This window comes from Microcaecilia unicolor, chromosome 1 (assembly GCF_901765095.1).
Source record: "Microcaecilia unicolor chromosome 1, aMicUni1.1, whole genome shotgun sequence".
Lineage (NCBI taxonomy): Eukaryota > Metazoa > Chordata > Amphibia > Gymnophiona > Siphonopidae > Microcaecilia > Microcaecilia unicolor.
The window spans coordinates 180077372-180099660 of record NC_044031.1 but is presented as its reverse complement, the minus strand read 5'-3'; the positions used below and the strand labels follow the sequence as shown (position 1 = coordinate 180099660).

The 22289-nt window shown below is 43.3% G+C and overlaps 1 protein-coding gene across 1 annotated transcript in view; it reads left to right on the top strand.

Moving 5' to 3' along the window:
- The window catches only part of PP2D1 (protein phosphatase 2C like domain containing 1), a 50874-nt gene extending 29234 nt beyond the window's left edge, over positions 1–21640 (top strand). Inside the window, exon 3 of the mRNA XM_030206150.1 lies at positions 20859–21640. Within this exon, the coding sequence (XP_030062010.1) occupies positions 20859–21577 (719 nt within the window). The 3' untranslated portion in view covers positions 21578–21640. The remainder of the gene's footprint in view (positions 1–20858) is intronic.
- Positions 21641–22289: the final 649 nt, after the last annotated feature.

Below are 22289 nucleotides of genomic sequence, written 5' to 3'. Positions count from 1 at the left end.
GGGCGCCCCGTTTGATTATGCCCCTCCACGTCTCATTAATCCATGCTTTTGAATATGTTCTTCTTTATAATAGTATCGACCTTGTTTGGGGGTCTTCCTCTTTGGAGATAATCAAAGACACTTTTGATATTATACAGGATCATTGCTCTACTCTGAACCATCTTTCCATCATTTCATTCTCTTCTGTTTTTTTCCTCTTTTAATCAATACTGCAAGGGCATCTACCAGTACAAGACTTTCTAAAAGGGTTACCACTTCAGGCTTCTTAAGATGCCCCCAGATTGACCTTTGCACTGGACCCACCTCCTAGTTCTCACATCAGTCTCTTGCAGGAGGAAGTTGCTCTTTTGCTCCTGTTTAATGCCATAAAACCTGTCCCTCTATAGGAGAGAAATCAGGGTTTCTATTCCAGATGCTTTCTAATTCCCAAAATATCAGGGAATCTATGTCCCATTCTGGACCTCAAAGATTTCAATCTTTTCTTGCACAAAGAGGAATTAAAAATGAACACATTTTCTTCCGTTCTACCATTTCTGAAAAAAGAGGATTGGCTCTGCTTGCTGGATCTCAAGGATGCAGACATGTACATCCTAACTGATCCTAGCAGCAGGAACTAGATCATATTCTGCCTCCAGATCACTTCTAAAATAAATATCTTCTTTTTGGTCTGTCTTCAGCACCCAGGGTTTTCACAAAATGCTTGGTGGTGTTAGCAGCCGACCTCCCATCATCAGGGTCATTTTGCGTTTCCTTATCCGAACAACTGGGTCCTGGTGGCCTCTTCATAAATGCAGGCCTTAGCTCTAGTGACCAAGACTGTAAAACTTCTCCAGTTGCTGGGGTTTCTGGTCAACTTTCCCAAGTTGTCTTTATGATCAATGAACACTGTTTCCTTTGTAGGTGCTACCTTGGACATGAATCAAGCAAAGACCTTTCTATCAGAAGACAGAATGCAGGCCCTCATTGTCCATGTTCTTGATGTACAAACAGCCAAATTTACAGCCGGAAGTTATCTTCAGATGCTAGGTCACAAAGCTGCCACTGTTCGTGTGTCACTTTTAACCCTTCTAAAGATGAGGCGTCCATAATGGGATTTAAAATTCCAGTGGATTCAACAATCTAGGCCTCTCTCATCTGTTCTTTGTCCATTGCCTTGACATATACATTTTGTAGTAAACACTGCGCACCTTTGCCTGCACTTGTGCTTGAAAAGAGAACAAATTATCCAATAACACACTCAAACGTTTCACTTGCAAAGAAGGCTTCACAGTCACTCCCAATAGCGGTAAACTAGAAGGCACAGAAACAGACAAATCATGTACAACATACATGACCTCTATTTTCTCAAGATTTAATAGTAATCTATTTTGTGTCATCCACCCCAAAACAGCACCCAAAACATAATTTAGAAGCTCCATTGGGATCAGTTGCTGTCAAAGGGGGAAAAAATGAATGTCGTCATCATAGACTGTATAGGATACCCCTAGAGTCTGCAACAATGCACACAATGGGCGTAAATAGATGGTAAACAAAACAGCTGACAAAGCTGATCTCTGCGGAATCCCTGTGCGTACTGGTTTCGCAGAAGACGTGTAGCATCACCCACACGCACCATTGTTCTTTGGTTGTCCAGAAATGACACAAACCATTTCAGGATGTCCTCCACAAGGCCACAAGTACATAAACAATGAAGAAGGATACTGTGATCTAGGGTGTCAAACACTCGAAAATATCTAAAAACATAATATTGAGGGACAGACAAGTTCTGCAGGACTTCAAAGTACATGCCAGTCCCTAGCAATTGAAAACATAATATTGAAACACCATGCCCCACTGGCAGTGAAGCTGTTGGAGGACTCCCACACAGCTTAGAGGGAACATGAGGTCAAGCACCACGATCTTCATAGTACCTTATTGGCCTCAGCAGAACGGTTCCCACTTCTCAAGTGTCTGGTTTTTCTACCTCCATGAAAACTTTGTCATTTTCCAACATTGATAACTCAGCAAGGTGGCTCTCTTTGTCATCTAGACTTGAAGTCTCTGACCCTTATGGCCTAGAAATTGAGCAGTGACTAGTATCTCATTTGGGAGTGCCTCAACCCATTTGAGATATTTTTATAATTGCCAGGACATATTCTTTCAAAGAGAAAAAATTACTAACAGGTATTTAGCTATGGGCATAATCCCAAAATATGTTCACTGGCTATGATTTTACAGGTCTTGTATCATCTGTATTGGTGGGGCGTTCAACTTATTGCTTTCTCAGTCTACCGTTTCCCAATGGATAATCTTCCAGCTTCTCATTATAATGTTATTTCATACTTCAAGAAGGGACATCTGCATGTCAAAACTCCATTGCAGAAGCCCCCAGTTCCTTGGGACTTTAACCTAGTGCTAGTGTCATTAATTAAACCATCCTTGAGTTTCTGAAGTTCATCATTTGCAAAGTGCTTTTTCTCATGGAAGTCTTCTCGACTAGAAGGGTAAATGAGCTTCAAGTGTTGGTGGCTTATGATCCCTACACGCAGATCCATCATAACAAAGTTGTTCTCTGAACCCACCCTAAATTCTTGCCAAAGGTGACGTTGCCTTTCCACGTTAATGAGGAATTAGTTATTCCTACCTCTTCCAAATTACTTAATAATATGGTCCATCTAGTCTGCCCCAGTAAGGTGGCTAGAGTTTTACCTGATGCTCCGTTTGCCTTGTTTAAGGTGTGAAGGTCATTTAAGTTTTACTTTGATTCACACAAGAAGGTTCCTGAGTATGAGTAGCCTAATGGTTAGTGCAGTGGCCCAGAAACCAGGTTCAATTCCTACTGCAGCTCCTTCTAACTCTGGGCAAATCACTTACCCCTCCATTGCTTCAGGTACAAAATAAGTACCAGTATATAATAGGTAAACCACTTTGATTGCAACCACGGAAATGTGGTATATTAAATCCCATCCCCATCCCCTACATTTTGGACTGTAAGTGTGTTCTTATATATTACCTTAAAAGGACAGAATGAATCAGTTTTTGAGTGAGGGGCCATGGTAGCAATGTGAGCTGGTACGTAGATGGTGCCCAGAGCCCTGGGTGATAAGGCATTGAGGGGGTTCTTCTTCAATAATGCAGCCAGTCCAGTTGTTCAGGTGCCCTAAGAGCTATATGTGTGACTAAAGTGAAGTTTGATTCTCCAAACTCTCACTCTCCCTCAGCCCATCTTATCTTCCTAGTCCAGATTTTCCCCAATACTCTCTTTTACCAATACACAATCTCCCCTAGCCTTATCTCCACCAGCCTCACCTCCCAGCTGCCATTATCCTGTTCTCAGTTCCTCCAAGTTGCTCCTTCCCCTGGTTTGTTAATGCCCTCTAACCTTTCCCAGATTCTTGCCACAGGCACTGCCTGACATCTGTTTTTTTCCAGCATCATGTGGTTCTCGGTGAACTTGATCCATGTGCTGTCCAAATTCTTCACTGTTTTCACAGTCTAGAAAGAATAGCTTGGGAATTTATATGCTGTATAACTCAAATTCACAGAGAGTTGCTCAATCCTGAAAGAAAAGAGAGCATTTGTTCTTGAACAGTACTAGCAGAAAGCCTCTGGACAAGGTGGAGAAAGTATATATTGAGAGAAGAGAGCTAGGGAGCTACATTTATAGGGTCAATGGGAGCCGCCATTGGCCTCCTCAGGCCCTACAGTGAAGAACGCTGGTGTACACAGTTGTTTTTTTTATCCCACAAAGAACGTTACCAAACTGGCTAACTTCCTGTATCCATTTCTGTTATCCTCTCAGCTCCAGTGTGAAGTCTTATCAGATCAGAGCTACTGTAGACCTGCTAAAGCAGGAATTCTTAACCCTTTTTGTTGTTTGTTTGTTTATTTATTTATTTATTTTTGGTTCCCGCACTCCTTTAACTGATCAATGAAACCCTCACACCCCCTTCCTAAACCATGTGTCCACTAGTGACTATTGACAGCTACATATGCCACTAACTTTTAGCCGCTAACATGTTGCTAAAATTACAACAGTACACAGTTATACTACCAATAACCATTCTGATAATTGCCTTCACTCTGTCTAGAAAGTTTCAATAAATTTCCTCAGATTTCAAGGCCCTTCTCTGCATCTCATTTGACCTCTTCCTGCACCTCTTGGGGGTGCAGGAACCACTGGTTAAGAACTCTGTGTTAAAGTCTTCATTGTTTATTACTATATGCAAAGTAGCAACATAGAGGTCAATATTCAGTCAGCAGCACTTAGCATTTTGCTGACCACCACTGGCGTTATACCTGGAAATTCAATGCTAGGTTTTCAGAGCTGGTGAAACCATAGCCAGTTAAGAACGATATTCCTATAAAGATAGGATTGACTTTTATGTGGTCCTGTTTATGTGGTTACTTAACCAGCCAAATGATGACTCCACCCCCAGAACACCCCCAAAATAGCTGGTTTTGATTTGGATGCTAAGTGGACATTTTCTGTGGCACTAACAGGTTAAGTGCTGCTGAATATGACTGTTTAGACCTGAACAAGTTTTTTTTAACTGTCCAGCAGCCATTTCTGGCTGGTTAAATCGCTTTGAATATTAACCACATGGTCTTTATTCCATACTTTTACTTTACATTATTGCCTGTACCAGGCTTCAGTAGCAGACAGTGCCTTCAGTCAAGCTGCTCTGGCCAACCATTCCCTCTGAACTGGCAACTCTCACATACTGTCATTGTGGGCTGCTTTTGAAACTGTGATTCAATTTGCAGATGACCAAAACAATTCATAGTTGTTAAAAGATATGCATACTTTGAAAAATTGCAGGAAAACCTTAGGAAATTGGAGGTTCCTTTTACAAAGCGACGGTAAGCCCAATGCAGGCTTACCGCATGCTAAATCAGAACTACCACCAACGCAGCCACTGACGGTAGTTCCGGCTGGAGTGCACTCTATTTCTGGTACTCTGGAAATTTTTTTTTCTCTAGTTCAGTGCTAACTTGGCGATAATTGGACATTGCGCTGCCCGGTTACCACCTGATTATCACAAGAGCCCTTACCACCACCCCAATGAGTGGCAGTAAGTGCTTCCTGCCGCATAGTAATACAATAAGAGTTATCTTAACTCATGGATATTTTATGGGGGATTTTATGGGGGTAAAAAGGGCCCGGGCGCATGGGAAAAGTGGCCCCCACCACTACCGCAGGGCCCTTTTTCCCACAGCTTAATAATAGGACCCCTGGAAGACTGGGCATCCAAATGGCAGATGAAATTTAGTGTGGACAAATACAAATTGATGCAAATTGGGAAGAATAATCAAAATCATAGTTACTTGATGTTAGGGTCCACCTTAGGAGTCAGCACCCAAGAAAAATATCTAGGTGTCATCATAGACAATACGCTGAAATCTTCTCCCCAGTGTGTGGTGGTGGCCAAAAAAGCAAACAGGAGGCTAGGAAATATTAGGAAAGGGATAGAAAATAAGATGAAGAATATTATAATACCTCTGTATTGCTCCATGGTGCGACCTCACCTTGAGTATTGCATACAATTCTGGTCACTGTATCTCAAAAATGATGTAGCAGAATTAGAAAAGGTTAAAGAAGGGTGACCAAAATGATAAAGGAGATGGAACTCCTCTTATATGAGGCAGTGGCGTTCCTAGGGGGGCTGACACCAGGGGCGGATCGCCGATGTGCCCCGCCCCCCAGGTGCAGCGCCCCCCCCGGATGCAGTGCGACCCACCCCCCGGCTAAAGGACCCCCCCCCGGCAAAAGAACCCCCCCCGGGTGCACGCCACTGGGGGGGTGCCGCGCGCGCCTGTCCTTCGTTCGTTCCATGCTCCCTCTGTCCCGGTACCTTGGTACGCCACTGATATGAGGAAAGGCTAAAGGGGTTAGGGCTTTTCAGCTTGGAAAAGAGATGTTTGAGGGAGGGTATGATAGAGGTCTAAAAAATCCTGAGTGCTGTAGAACGGATAAAAGTAAATCGATTTTTTACTCTTTCAAAATGTACAAATACTAGGGGACACTCAATGAAGTTACATGGTAATACTTTTATGAATAGGACATATCTTTTCACTCAACGAAAAATTAAGCTCTGGAACTCATTGTCAGAGTATGTGGTAACAGCAGTTAACATATCTGGGTTTAAAAAAGTTAAGTTTTGGACAAGTTCCTGGAGGAAAAGTCCATAGTCTGTTATTGAGATAGACATAGGGGATTCCACTCCTTGCACTGGGATCAATAGCATAGAATCTAGCTATTTGGGATTCTGCCCGGTACTTGTGACCTGGATTTGCCTCTGTTGGAAGCAGAATACTGGGCTAGATGGAGCATCGGTCTAAACCAGTATGGCTATTCTTATGTTCAAACAGTTTGAGCAGCCCTAAGCTTGAGAGTCTCCCACTTGTGTGCCTGACTCAGCCCTGCTTGTGGACAGAAAAAAAACCACTTGCTCACCTGTAACAGCTGGTTTCTATACTGCAGGACTGATTAGGCAAACATTCCCCTCCAACCTTCCTGAGAGTTGCCTAATAACTTAAGCTTTGGAGCTAAGTGATTTGCTGAGGACCAAGACTGCTTTGCATGGGAAGGTCCGTGCATGCTCAGAACTCTGAACTGAAGTTCTGAGCTGTCGGAGAGGAATCCCATCCCTGTGCTGTCAGATGAAGTCACCCGCTTATGTGTCTGATAAATCCTGCTGTCTATGGAAAACACCTGTTGCAGGTGAGCAACATTTGATTATCCTTTTATATAATACTAGAACTAGCTGGTAGGTCCTCTGCAACCAGGCTCATATAAGATATTCACTCTTTATGCAACTCCTACCATGTATCTGTAGATGCATAATAGAAATGTTTGAGATTCAAAACATAGATTCTCTATGTATACTAGAGGAGTGTGGTAGCCGTGTTAGTCCACTCTTAAGGTTATCAATAGAAATCAAACAAAATCAAACATGGAAAAGAAAATAAGATGATACCTTTTTTATTGGACATAACTTATGTTTAAATCTTTTTTATTGAGAACAACGAAACATGTGCATTTTACACTGAAAGTAAGTACATCCAAATATCAACGTGATAATTCAAATCAGCTTATTAACTTTTTAACTTTATCCCCCTTCCCATCCCCTCTCCCCACCCCCCTCCCCCCTCGAGTTATGCACGACATCAACTTCATACATTGCTACCACCCATAGGGTATACTGTTCAGGGTATTGATCACAGAAATACTCTTCATCATGAGACAGTAGATTAATGGCAAGATCTGCCGCACAGGGCCTTGTTTCTTATAACCCTTCATCTAGCCTCTCCGCCTCATACATGAGCCATTCAACTTTATTTCGACATCAGCACCCATAAAAACTAAAACATTTTCCCTATAATCAGTTGTCGGGGGTATTTGTCGCAGGATTATCCCCCATCCTCTTCCCTCCCTCTTCACCCTTCCCCCCCCCCCCCCCCCAGTACTTCTTCCTACCTCATCATTCACTCTATCTCCACAGTCATCCCCATTCACTCCAACTCATTCAACACCTGACTTCTAACTCTGGGCGCTATTACATTCAAATATGCTGTCCAAATTTTTATAAAATGTTTCCTCCTTTTGGGGGTGAAACGAGCACCTCTGGCCTCCCACAACATAAGCGCCTGCAATTTGTTCCTCCAGTACCAGTAGGAGGGCGGTATGTCCATTAACCAATGATTCATTATGCATTTCTTCCCCAGAATGCAAGACTTACTCAGGAATAGCTTCTCTTCTTTTGTTCCCCGTGTCCACACTCTTGGCGAGCTAAACATGACTCGCTCAAAAGTGAACTGTAGGTTAAACCCCAAGATCCTTGATACAAACCGGGCGAGAGCTGTCCAGAAACCCCGAATTCGCTGACACTGCCATAAGCCATGTGCCAAAGAAGGCATGCCCACTCCACACTTCCGGCATCTATCAGCCTCCACTATCCCTGCATGCCATGCTTGCTTGCCCGAGAAGTATGCTCTATGTATTGTTCTAAAATGACATTCTTGCAGTTCTGCGCTATGCACTACCCCTGTCATCCCTTTTAGTGCTGTCATCACCCTCTCTATTTCAAAGGAACTTCCCAGCTCTTGCTCCCATCTCCCCACTACCTCTGTGACATCTTTGGGGGGTTTTAAATCCCTCAGCACCTTGTGAAACCAGGAGATTGATGTCTGTTCTACTTCACCCCCTTTCAGAAAATCCCGAACTTTCTTCCCAAACTCCAATGTGAGTGCAGATCTGGGCAAGCTTCTGAAATAGTGTTCCAATTGTAAATAGGCCAATCTCGCCAGTGGACCTCCCGCACACCTCCTTTCAAATTCCCTATAGGGCAGTAGCGACCCATCCATCTGAAGAAAATTCTCCAATAGTGTCACTCCCTGTCGTTCCATATCTTTAAAAATTCGGTTCTCCCTGCCCGCCTGGAAATCTACATTCCCCACTAACGTTAGCAGCACACTGGCCTCCGGGTCTTGCCCCCAGATACCCAACAGCAACCTCCAGGCGTAACGTAGAGGTTGTAAAAGTACACTATCTTGGAAAGGAGTTGGTATCTTCACTTTCCTAATGTGTAATAAGCAATTTAAAGACCATGGTCGAAACAAAGCTTGTTCCCATCCTATGTCAGTGTATGTTGTCGAATGCATGACCCAGTCTCGTAAATGTCTGGCCATACAAGCCCAGTTATACTCTTTTAAATCAGGCATGCCCAACCCACCCTCACGCTGAGCCCCAAACACATATTTCCACTTCATTTTCGATTTTTTCCCCGCCCAGCAGAACCATGCTATGTGCCTCTGCAGAGTTTTCAAATCTCTGACCAACAGCCTGACAGGTAAGATTTGCAACATGTACAGCCATTTCGGGAATATGACCATGCGATATAAATGAATTCTACCTAGAAAAGACAGCGGCAGAGAAACCCAAGCTGTCAGTTGTATTTTAGTTTCCCCAATTAAACGAGGGACATTAATTCTATATATTTGTGCCGGGTCCATTGACAGTTGCACTCCCAAGTACTTAAATTCCGTATGTGCTTGGCGGATCTGTGACCGACTCCATATCTCTGGGTCTACCCCAGCACTAACTAGGGCTTCTGACTTCTCTAGATTCAGTTTAAGGCCCGCAAATTTCCCGTATTCCTTCATACTTTCCAACAACCGGATCAACGATTTCTGCGGTTCCGTTATCAGTGCCAGTAAATCGTCTGCAAATGCTGCAGTTTTAAATTCCTGATCTAGGATCCGAACACCTTTAATTTCTACGTTGTTGTTAATTTCCCGCAATAGCGGGTCCAGTGTCAGTACAAATAGGAGCGGCGAGAGCGGGCATCCCTGCCGGGTGCCCCTCCCTATATCAAACCAGTCGGAGAATAACCCATTGACACTAATTCGCGCCTTAGGATTTGTATATAACGTCTTTACAGCTTTTCCAAAAAAGCCTTTTATGCCATAGGCCTTTAAGGTCTCAAACATAAAGCCCCAGTCCACTCTATCAAAGGCCTTTTCGGCGTCAAAGCTTATTAACATGGCTTGCAAGCCTGCGTCCCTCACTCGCTCCAGTGCCCCAAGTATTCGTCTCAGATTCCTAACCACTTTTCGACCTTGCACGAAACCCACCTGTGATTCTTCCAGCAATGTCGGCAGAAACCGTGCCAGTCTATTCGCCAGAATCTTAGCTAAAAATTTCGTCTCCGAATTCAGCAAAGATATAGGTCTGTAAGATTCCGGTAAGTGTGCCTGCTTATGTGGTTTCAGTATTACCGTAATATTAGCCTTATTCATGTGTTCAGGCATCTGTCCCCTCCTGATCACCTCATTGAATACCTCTGCTAATTGTCGTCCAATTCCAGGCCTAAGTAATTTATAAAATTCGTTATTAAGGCCATCCGGCCCAGGTGCCTTCCCCAGGGAGCTCTGCTGTACTACCCAATCTACTTCATCCTCTGATATTTCTGCATTTAAGATCTTTAAGTCTGCAGTTTCCAACTGTGGTAGGTCCACACTGCCAAGATATGCTTCACTCGGAGTTACCACCTCTGATTGCAGTTTATACAGTTGTTCATAAAAGTGTCTAAAGATCTCAGCTATCGCCCTGTCCGTGTGTTTCAGCTCTTTTTGGCTATTAGCTAGTGTAAGCACTTTTCTGGACCCCTCCTGCCTTTTCAGTAGTCTAGCCAGAAATTTCCCTCCTTTATTAGCAAATTTATACAATCGATATTTGTAATACATTGCGGATTTTTGCGCTGTCTGTTGCAGCAGTTCATTTAAGGTTTGCTGCGCCTCTAATAACCGGGCTCGCGTTATTGGACATAACTTAATACATTTCTTGATTAGCTTTCGAAGGTTGCCCTTCTTCGAAGAAGGGCAACCTTCGAAAGCTAATCAAGAAATGTATTAAGTTATGTCCAATAAAAAAAGGTATCATCTTATTTTCTTTTCCATGTTTAATTTTGTTTGATTTCTATTGATAATCTATGTATACTTAAATTAAACTCATATATCCCTCCTTTTTCTGGAGCTATATGGTAACCCTAACTGTAAATCTTATACACTCTCTCCTCATAACTATCCAACAACCATTATGATTCATGGAAAGATCTTCCTCTCTACCCCACTCAAAAGATTCCATCTTTAAAAAAATTATCCTTCATAGTTCTGTTGTAGAATTATAATGTAAGACTAAGCTGTGGAGCAATACCCTGGTTACATCAGTGTTGTAATACAGCAAATTATGTAATTACAGTTGTCCAGGTACCATGGTGAAAATTCTGCCTTTTTAAATAAGTCTCTGTTTCATCTTCTTCTAGAATTCTTTAGAGATACCATGTCACCTGTCTACTGGAAGATGTTTCCTACAGTACAAGGTTATATAGACCCAGACAAGAAATATCTGTAAAAGAAACAATTTGGTGCATTGCTTCTTGCACTGTGCTTCCCTACAGAAAAAAGGAACATTTCATAGTTGGCACATTGTCTCCTGTGTACAATTAATTTGTCGTATCACTTCCTTGTTTTATGACTGTTATTGCCTAATAAAATTAACAGTTTTCTCGATATGTAGCATATCCATTTAAGCTTCTTGGGATGTAACTCTTATGTAAATAGTTTCTCCTTGAAAAATAGTTAAACTTCTCTCATATTAAAGAAACAGCTAAGAAAACAGAAGGCAAAGGTATGTGAAACTGACATTTTGGCAGTGAGCTCATTACAATTGAAAAGCATTATGTTGCCACAATAATAGTATAACCATCTTTAAAATATCACACTTATAGAGAGCAGGAATAAATCACAGTAATGCTATCAGAAAGGAAACAGGACCTTAGTGCTTTCAGAACTGTCTCTAACTTGAATTGAAATCTACTGGTCTATTTTCCAGCATTGGCTGAAAGTACAGTGGGGGAAATAAGTATTTGATCCCTTGCTGATTTTGTAAGTTTGCCCACTGACAAAGACATGAGCAGCCCATAATTGAAGGGTAGGTTATTGGTAACAGTGAGAGATAGCACATCACAAATTAAATCCGGAAAATCACATTGTGGAAAGTATATGAATTTATTTGCATTCTGCAGAGGGAAATAAGTATTTAACCCCTCTGGCAAACAAGACCTAATACTTGGTGGCAAAACCCTTGTTGGCAAGCACAGCGGTCAGACGTCTTCTGTAGTTGATGATGAGGTTTGCACACATGTCAGGAGGAATTTTGGTCCACTCCTCTTTGCAGATCATCTCTAAATCATTAAGAGTTCTGGGCTGTCGCTTGGCAACTCGCAGCTTCAGCTCCCTCCATAAGTTTTCAATGGGATTAAGGTCTGGTGACTGGCTAGGCCACTCCATGACCCTAATGTGCTTCTTCCTGAGCCACTCCTTTGTTGCCTTGGCTGTATGTTTTGGGTCATTGTCGTGCTGGAAGACCCAGCCACGACCCATTTTTAAGGCCCTGGCGGAGGGAAGGAGGTTGTCACTCAGAATTGTACGGTACATGGCCCCATCCATTCTCCCATTGATGCGGTGAAGTAGTCCTGTGCCCTTAGCAGAGAAACACCCCCAAAACATAACATTTCCACCTCCATGCTTGACAGTGGGGACGGTGTTCTTTGGGTCATAGGCAGCATTTCTCTTCCTCCAAACACGGCGAGTTGAGTTCATGCCAAAGAGCTCAATTTTTGTCTCATCTGACCACAGCACCTTCTCCCAATCACTCTCGGCATCATCCAGGTGTTCACTGGCAAACTTCAGACGGGCCGTCACATGTGCCTTCCGGAGCAGGGGGACCTTGCGGGCACTGCAGGATTGCAATCCGTTATGTCGTAATGTGTTACCAATGGTTTTCGTGGTGACAGTGGTCCCAGCTGCCTTGAGATCATTGACAAGTTCCCCCCTTGTAGTTGTAGGCTGATTTCTAACCTTCCTCATGATCAAGGATACCCCACGAGGTGAGATTTTGCGTGGAGCCCCAGATCTTTGTCGATTGACAGTCATTTTGTACTTCTTCCATTTTCTTACTATGGCACCAACAGTTGTCTCCTTCTCGCCCAGCATCTTACTGATGGTTTTGTAGCCCATTCCAGCCTTGTGCAGGTGTATGATCTTGTCCCTGACATCCTTAGACAGCTCCTTGCTCTTGGCCATTTTGTAGAGGTTAGAGTCTGACTGATTCACTGAGTCTGTGGACAGGTGTCTTTCATACAGGTGACCATTGCCGACAGCTGTCTGTCATGCAGGTAACGAGTTGATTTGGAGCATCTACCTGGTCTGTAGGGGCCAGATCTCTTACTGGTTGGTGGGGGATCAAATACTTATTTCCCTCTGCAGAATGCAAATAAATTCATATACTTTCCACAATGTGATTTTCCGGATTTAATTTGTGATGTGCTATCTCTCACTGTTACCAATAACCTACCCTTCAATTATGGGCTGCTCATGTCTTTGTCAGTGGGCAAACTTACAAAATCAGCAAGGGATCAAATACTTATTTCCCCCACTGTATTTATAATGTCTCTGCATTTATTCCTGCTCCTGGCCTGTCAGTGAGCACTGAAACCAACCAGCCACCAAAGGCATAGTTTGCAAGCTTTGGAGGGGCAACGGGTAGGAAGCTCAGGGTAGTGGCATGGGTGAACTTTCTCTCCCTTCTCTAAGATTGGCATTGATTAGCTTTCTCTCCAGCCCCCAAGATGCAGGTTCTTTTCCACACATACGCGCCCTCTGATTTTTTTCTCTTATTGCTCATTATTGTTATGTTGTAGGCTCCATTTCTTTTGTTTTCACTTTTTCCTTATTTTTCCCTTTATCCCACCTATTCTCTTCCATTAATCTCTCCACCTTCTGCATTCACATCCCTCACTTCCCAACCTCTCCATAATTTCTTCATTCTTCATTTCTTTCTCTGACCTTTTTTCCACCCCTCCCTCCTTGCTTCTCTCATCCACACCGTCCTCTCCCTCCATCCTTTTCTCCTGTCCCTTCCCACTCATCTCTCTTCCTCCCCCTCTCAGCAATTCTTCCTGTCCTCGCTCTATCCTCCTTTCCTTACCCTTCTCCTCATGCTTTTTCCCCCCATCACTTCCCTCCACTTTCTTTCCCCTCTCCCATCTCTTTATCTTATCCCTCCTCAAACCCTTCCCTTATTTCTCTCCCATCTTTCACCTTCCCCCTCCCCAGCACGCACACTCTGTCTCCATTCCCTTCCTCCACCTGCCACACTTTCTCTTTCTCTTACCCTACATAAGTACATAATTGTTGCCATACTGACAAGAATTATGCACAACAATGAGAAAGTGCTTTCTATTATATGAGCTTGTGATTAGTATATTAACACAAGACTGATCACTTGTACTCCATCTGATGAACAGGGGACAGACACAAAGATCTCTAAATTCTATATGTATTCCTGAAAGGAACATGAAAATCCTAACTTTACATATTAACATACATACTTTATGATTTTGTCATCCAATTATATGGTCAACTCACCTTTCACTGTCCTAAGTACATTAAGGTGGTTATTTTAGAGGCGTGTCCATGTCTAAATTGCATTTCAAAACAGGGACTGTTGAGATGTGTGGAAACTCATTACTTCTACTACTAATCATTTCTATAGCACTACTAGATGTATGCAGCGCTGTTCACACTATATGTCCCTAGAGGGTTCACAATCTGTTTTTTTGTACCTGGGGCAATGAGGGTTAAGTGACTTGCCCAAGGTCACAATAAGCTGTAATGGGAATTGAACGCAGGTTGCCAGGATCAAAGCCCGCTGCACTAACCATTAAGCCACTCCTCCCACTCCTGACTCATTACATCTAAATAGCCAAGAGGTGTGGGAGGGGCCATGGATAGGTACAGGGGGTTAAGGGAAGGGAATGGTCCTGGCTCTGATGGGGGGGGGGGGGAGATGGGGAGGCTGCCTATGTTGGGCTGTTGCCCACACTTGGGGAACCTCACCTACCAGGGGGTTTGGGTGCTGCCAGGCAGTACTGTGTCAGGGGTTGGATGCTGTGTGGAGGACTCAGGTGCTGTTTTGGCGGTTGGGTGCTATGTTAAGGGAAGTTCAAGTACTGTTGGTGGGGACAGTTGCTGGGGAGGTTGGGTGCCACCGGGTGGGGATCAAGATGCTGGGATTGGGACCCTTTGCAGAGGGAGCAGCATTTTTAGAAAGTCATTCTCTCATCTATGTTTGGAGAAAAAGCATGTTTTTTCCCCATGCCCAGCTTTCTGCTCCCTCTTAGATATGGAGGGATATGTGCTACCTTGCTCCTCTTTTACAAAAGGCTTTATTCTTGTAAAATAGTATGTGAATTCTCCTCTCTGCATCCTTTCTAAAATGCTTCCACCTACAGCTCTGACTTAGATCTCAAAGTTTTCTTTTTCTCCTTCAGGAAACACATGAACAGAGTTTAGTTTTGAAAATTCAGGCTATACCATATTTTCAATAAGTTATAGTTATATTACTGTAATAAAGAGAAAAGAAAGACATGTGATCTACTGTTATTTTCTGCTTCTTCTCAGTATATGTTAAAATAGGATGATGCAGATTGTCAGGGATATTGTATCTTGCTTAGTTGCAGATAAAAAAAACAGTAGTACACAGGACAGCTACGTAGAAGTAAATCTGTTTTCTTTCTTTCCTTTCAGTTTGTATATTATACAGAGATGTAAGCTACTTCTTCTAGTAATCAGAATCAAGACAAGGATTATTATACATTAATGTGCTTATTTTAGAAGCTCTGTTCCTGTTAGGATGTATGAAAACTGGCATTTAGATGTCCAGATTGCGTTGACATCCAAATCCTGATTTTATAAAGCCAAGATATGGACGTCTAAAACTGCTATACATCCATATGACAAGGGGGTGTGGTCTGGGCATGTTTGGGCAGGACTAAGGAGGGGCCAGAAGATATATATACAACTCCAATTGTCCGTATTTAGACCTGGTACTGAACTTGGAACATCTAGGTTACATAAAGGTGCTCCGACTGAGCAATTCTCTATTGAAGGGAGTAAAGGAAGTCACAGAGTAGATATTCTCTGTCCCTGGAAGGTATGAGTCATCCTGACGTCCTGCACGTTCAGCACGAAGGAACATGCAGGACGTCAGGACGACTCACACAAACAGAATCCTAGGCTTCCACATGAGCTGCAGCAAAGCGCTGGCCTGGAGACTGCCTGAAGAGGACTTCAGCTGGCGGGGGTTGGGGACCCCCGCCAGCACAGGTACCTGACGGCGGCAGCGGCGGGGGAGGGTTGGTGGCGGCGGGAAGGGGGGTCAAAAGGGGGGGCGCCGGGGGAGGGTCAAAAGTGGTGGTGGCAGCAACGGGGGGGGGGGGTCAAAGGTGGCGGGGGGGGGGGCTAAAATGTGCCCTCACCTCGGGCTCTGGACCTCCCTCCCACCGAAGGCTGGCTACGCCCCTGGTTTAGAGGATACGATTAGATATTGTTGGATCCATCAGAATTGCATAATTTAACCCTCAGGCAATCATATATCCCCCCTGTTTACTAAGCTGTTCTGCAATGCTGACACAGCCCATTCAATGTGAATGGGTTGTGTCAGCATTAGTGCACAGCAGCCGCTAGTGCAACTTAGTAAACAGGGGTGAATATGTACTTGTCATTGATTCATCAGCATCAATATAATTTTCAAAGTGCTATCAAAAAGTTTAAATAGTACTTATCTTTTTTTATTTTCTTCTTCTTCTTCCCGAGTCCACGTCGCTGGGAGCTGCGTCGGCTCCATTGGTTCCTTGCTCTCTCTGCCCCGGAACAGGAAGTAACCTGTTCCAGGGCAGAGGGAGCAAGGAACCAACAGAGACGACAACCCCCAGCCGCGTGCACCCGGGGCGGACTGCCCCACCGCCCCCCCTTCCTACGCAACTGCTTTAATTCACTGCGGGAACAGAGACCACTCGGCTCTGTCCTTATGTTCCAACTACTAGAGTTGCCATCAAAGCCCGCTCCAGCCTATCCAAATCCGTCTTGTCATTTGCGGGACAAAGACCATAAAAGTCTGCCTGGTACTATCCTCCTGTTCAAAATCACTAGAGTTTCTGTCAAAGCTCTCTCCAGCCCACCCTAAACCGGATCACCATATGCGGGACTCAGACCGTACAAGCCAGCCCAGCACTGGCCTTAGTTGATGCAGCCAGATTTGTCATCTAAGCACCACTTGACATGCAGACACATATGCAACCCTTTAAGTTTTGTTTTTTATATAATTTATTTTCTAATTAGAGATCCTCTGTATTCATCCCACGCCTTTTTGAATTCCACCACAGTTTTTTTTCCACCAGGCATTCACCACCCTCTCCATGAAAAATATTTTTTTGACATTACTCCTATCACTCCGCAACCTCAATTCATGTCCTCTCATTTTACCACTTTCCCTTCTCTGGAAAATATTTGTTTATATATTAATACCTTTCAAGTATTTAAACAGCTGTATCATATCTCCCCTGTCCCTCCTCTCCTCTAGGATATACATATTCATGTCTTCCAGTCTCTTCTCATATGTCTTTTGGTGCAAGCCCCAATATCATTCTTGTCGCCCTTCTCTGTACCACTTCAAGTCTTCTTACATCTTTAGCAAGATACAGCCTCCAAAACTGTACACAATACTCCAGATGGGGCCTCACCAATGACTTGTACAAGGACATCAACACCTCCTTCCTTTTGCTGGTTACACCTCTCTCTATACAGCCTAGTATCCTGCTGGCTATGGGCACCGCCTTGTCACACTGTATCATTGCCTTCAGATCCCCAGATACTATCAGCCCAAGATCCCTCTCCTTGTCTGTGCATATTAGCCTTTCACCGCCTAGCACATATGTCTCCCTTGGATTTCTACTCCCTAAGTGCATCACTTTGCAGTTCTTTGCATTACATTTTAATTGTCAAACATTAGACCATTCTTCTAACTTCTGCAGAACCTTTTTCATGTTTTCCACTCACTCCGCAGTGCTCACTCTGTTACAGATCTTGGTATCGTCTGCAAAAATGCAGACCTTACCTTCTAAACCTTCAGTAATGTCGCTCACAAATACACTGAACTGAATCGGCCCCAGCACTGATCCTTGAGGCACTCCACTTCTAACCTTTCCTTTCTCCGAGTGAATTCCATTAACAACCAACCTCTGGCGTCTGTCTGTCAACCAGTTCCTAATCCACTTTGGGTCCTAACTTCAGCCTGTCAAGTTTATTCAAGAGCTTCCTATGAGGAACTGTGTCAATGGCTTTGCTGAAATCTAAGTAGATTACATCTAGTGCACATCCTCGATCCAATTCTCTGGTCACTCAGTCAAAGAATTCAATCAGATTCATTTGGCACGATTTACCTGTCTCAGATCTTGTAACCTATTGGTTTCCAGGAAATTCACTGTCCTTTCCTTCAGTATCGTTTCCATTACTTTTCCAATCAGGGCCGCCGAGAGACTGAGCCGGGCCTGCAGCAAGGCTGCCCCCGGGGCCCCCTGCCACTGTCCCCCCAATCCCTACCACTGTCGCCTCCCTCTCCTGCTCCCAGGCCGCCAGCTCTGCAGTCCCCGGTCTCACCTGCCCGCCCTCAGCTCCGTCAATAGCCCACCTCCGTCCGCCACCGTGACCGGGCCCCCTGCATTCAAATCGGCAGCGCCTCACCTCCATGTGAAAGCGGCAGATCGCCTCCCTTCAGGCCTTCCCTCACTGTGTCCCAATAACTGAAGTGAGGCTTACCGGCCTGTAGTTTCCAGCTTTTTCTCTGTCATCACTTTTGTGAAGAGGGACCACATCTGCTCTTCTCCAATCCCAAGGAACCTCCTCCATCTCCAAGGATTTATTAAACAAATCTGTAAGAGGACACACGTGAACCTCTCTTATCTCCTTCAATATCCTGGGATGGAGCCCATCCAGTCCCATGGCTTTGTCTACCTTAAATTTTTCAAGTTGTTCATAAACACTTTCTTCCGTGAATGGTGCTATATCCACTCCCATTCTCTTATGTACCTTTGCTAGTCAAACGTGGTCTTTCTCTAGGATTTTCTTCCGTGAGCGCAAAACAGTAGTATTTGTTTAGCACATTTGCTTTTTCCTCATCATTCTCCACATGGCGGTTCACTGCATCTTTCAGTCTCACAATTCCATTTTTAGTCTTCCTCCTTTCACTAATATACTTGAAAAAATTCTTGTCGCCCTTCCTTATATTTCTAGCCATTTGTTCTTCCATTTGTGCTTTTGCCAGACATGTCTCTCCCGTGGCTTCTTTCAGTTTCATCCAGTATTTCTCTCTGTGTTCCTCCAACTCTTTAGCCTTTATTTTCTCAGCCACTTGCTTGGAGAACCATATCGGTTTCCTTCTCCTCTGCTTTTATTTATTCTCCTCACATAAAGGTTAGTAGCCATATTTATAGCTTCTTTCAGTCTGAACCACTGCCTTTCCACTTCTCATATATCCTCCCAACCCATCAGCTCTTTCTTAAGGCATTCCCTCATTTTGCTAAAGTCAAAATTGAAATCCAGCACTTTGAGTTTTGAGTGACTGTCCTCCACTTTAGCTGTTATAAAAAAACCAAACTGTTTGATGATCACTGCTGCCCAGGTTGGCACCCACTCAGTCATTAGATACACTTTCCCATTTGTGAGCACCAGATCCAGAGTCGTTCCTCCCCTCATGGGTTCTGTCACCATTTATCTGAGCAGAGGTCACTTGAAATGCAGCTAATTCCTATTTAAATTGGATGAGCTTTTATTTAATAGTAGAGAGTTTGAGACAGATGAGGCAAGCTCTGAGCCTCTCCAGATGGTCTGCTTTTGGATTAAGGTACCACAGATATTGCATTGAATAAAAGCCATGATTATTGGTTCACGTGAGCTAGAACAGCCAAAATATATTAATAAATATCAAATAGTAAGATTATTTTATTACCACTTAACTGAAGATTGAGTTTGTTGATTGGGAAGACTAAATAAGTAAGCAATGGGGTAGATGGTTGAAGGGTAGGGTAGGATGGTTTGTAATTGATCTATTCCTACTGTATACCGCCTTGAGTGAATTCCTTCAATAAGGCAGTAAATAAATCCAAATAAATAAATTGGCAAAAAAGTAAAAATCTGCTTGTACCTCCTAAACCAAATTTGACAGGCTGTGTGTTTGAAGTTCAGTCAGAGATCCCTATCAAGCAACTTAACTACCTGAGCTCTATTTCCAAGCACAGGCCAAGGCTAATTTTTTTTTTAAACATTTAATCAGGGTTAAAATCTGGCTAGTATTTTTTCCTTTTGGCAATGGACCAGACAAAAATATACAGTCAGGGTTAAGTACCTTTCAAAAGAGTAAGGAGAAGCAGACAGAAAATAGGGCAATTTTGAAGCAACATGCAAAGAAACTAAGCTACTAAAAACAGAGTCTAAACAAGTTTACAAATGTAAGCAAAGTACGTTTATTCAGAGTGATCCACACAAAGTACTTCTGTCTAAGTCTTCTGGAGACTGATCTCTATTTCCCTCAATGTGCTAACTCTCCATCATCTTCTCAATAGCTCTCACTCCGCCCATTAAGCAGGCTGAGGCTGTCTTCTTCCTTGTACCAGATCCTCTCTCTCACTTTTGCCATCTTTGATTTTGTTTCCTTTCCTCACCCCCAGCTGAAAGCACAGATGCCTAATACAGTACCAGCATCCTACGTCCCCCTCCTCTATGTATTTACCTTTTTTCAGCATTCATTTCCTTTCATTCCCCACAACACAGCATACAACACAGAGAACAGACCTATACTCCAGGTAACAAGTTGCTGGGGTGGGGCGGGTGGGGGACAGAAAATAGACCAGAGGCTCTACATGCTCCCTATTTTAGCCCCTTTCTCCTGTCTTCTACAATGCTTCTCTAGCTCCTCCCTCCTTCCCCTGTGGAAACTAAACAGCAAACAGGAGATTTTGGTATTGTCCAATAGAGTCGGAGCATGGTTCCAGTAATAGATCCTCCTGGGTCAGCCAGCACAGGAAAGACTGTTGTACAGGAACAAAGAGCATCTCTGAGGGCGTCTTTTACTAAGGCACGATCACGTTTTTAGCGCACGCCAAAATTGTGGGTGCTCTAAACTTTAGAGAAGCCCATAGGAATGCATTGGCATCTCTAACGTTGTTTAGAGTGCCCACAATTTTAGTGCGCACCAAAAACGTGAGCGCACCTTAGTAAAAGATCCTCTAAAATTATTAAGTCAGATTCAGTGAGCCCTGGTACATCAACCACAACCGATACAGAAAGTGAACACATTAAGAGGGTATATATTTTGTTATGACGCAATCAAAAAGCAGCAACAAGAACTCAGGACTAACAAATTATGAGAAGCTCAGGGAACTGTACCACAACCATAACATTCCTAATTTCTATCGTAGGTAACATACATGCAGTGTTGTGCAAAGACGGAAAGAGCTGTTGTTTGACAAAAGAACACAGCACCTCCAATAAGAAGGAGAGGAACCGGATCCGTCAAGCAGGAGGATCAATCAGCACAAATGAACGCTGGGGACTTGTAGAAGGAATCACCAAAGTTACTCGTGCACTTGGATGCCATGGGGATCCAAAGCTGAAAAATTCTGTTATCCCAATACCTTCCACGATCTCTGTTCCAATAGAGCAGTCATGGCAGTTCCTTATTCTAGCATCTAGTGGACTATGGAATGTCCTCAATAAGAATGAAGTTGTTTCCATAGTGATAGAGCTGTTCTCCTCCTTTGTAGGATATTACAAAAATTCCCAGCGAAGAGATATTCATGGGTTCAACTATAACATCCCAGTGGATGCTCCAGATTTGGGACCGATGCCACAATCTACCATGACTGAAGAGCAAGCTGAAGCTGGAGTACAGTTTATAGAAAACGACAGCACACAAGCAAGTTTAAAAAACAGCCCATCTGATGAGGATGGAAAGCATTTACCTATAACAGGATCTCAACAAGTGGAAAAAGAAACAATGTATGATAGTGCAGCAGCATTTATAAGCAAGCAACTGGTGAGAAGTGCACTCCTGGCAGGTTCTCAGGAAAATATAACAGTTTTAGTTGCACTCTTGCATGGCTGTGATGCAATACTTGTTAAAAATGACCACTTGTAAGCAATAAAAAGCATGTTTTGTAGTAAGGTTTAGCTTTACCAGGAAATATATGGTTTTCAACTTTTGCAGAAAAAGGATCAGTATTTGATCATATATGTATTAAGTTCAAATTGCTCATACCAAAACATTCTAATCTAAACCCAAACTGTTACCTTTTTACTAATGAACAGTGTGATGTAGATAAGAACATAAGAGTAGCCATACTGGGTCAGACCAATGGTCCATCTAGCCCAGTATCCAGTTTCCAAACAGTGAGCAAGCCAGGTTACAACAAGTACCTGGCAGAAACCCAATTATTAGCAACATTCCATGCTATCAATCCCAGGGAGGCAGCTGCCTCACTCTGAGGCATATTTTCAAAGCACTTAGCCTTCCAAAGTTCCATAGGTTTCTATGGAACTTTGGAAGGCTAAGTGCTTTGAAAATATGCCTCTATGTCTATCTCAATAGAAAACTATGTGGTGTTGGAATCCTAGTTAGTTTTACTTTTATCTAGTTATTTTTAACTATATAAAACTCGGTAAAAGTATATGGTAAAACTAGATAAAATTCATTTTTGGTTGAAACAAATCACTTGAATTTCCAGCGTATACACAGCCATGAATACAATGCAATTTTTGATGTGGAATTTTTGAGTATCTGGTCTGTGTAGATTCATTATATGCCATATGTTACTATATCATGTTATGTTGAACAGCAAGCCAGAACAGGC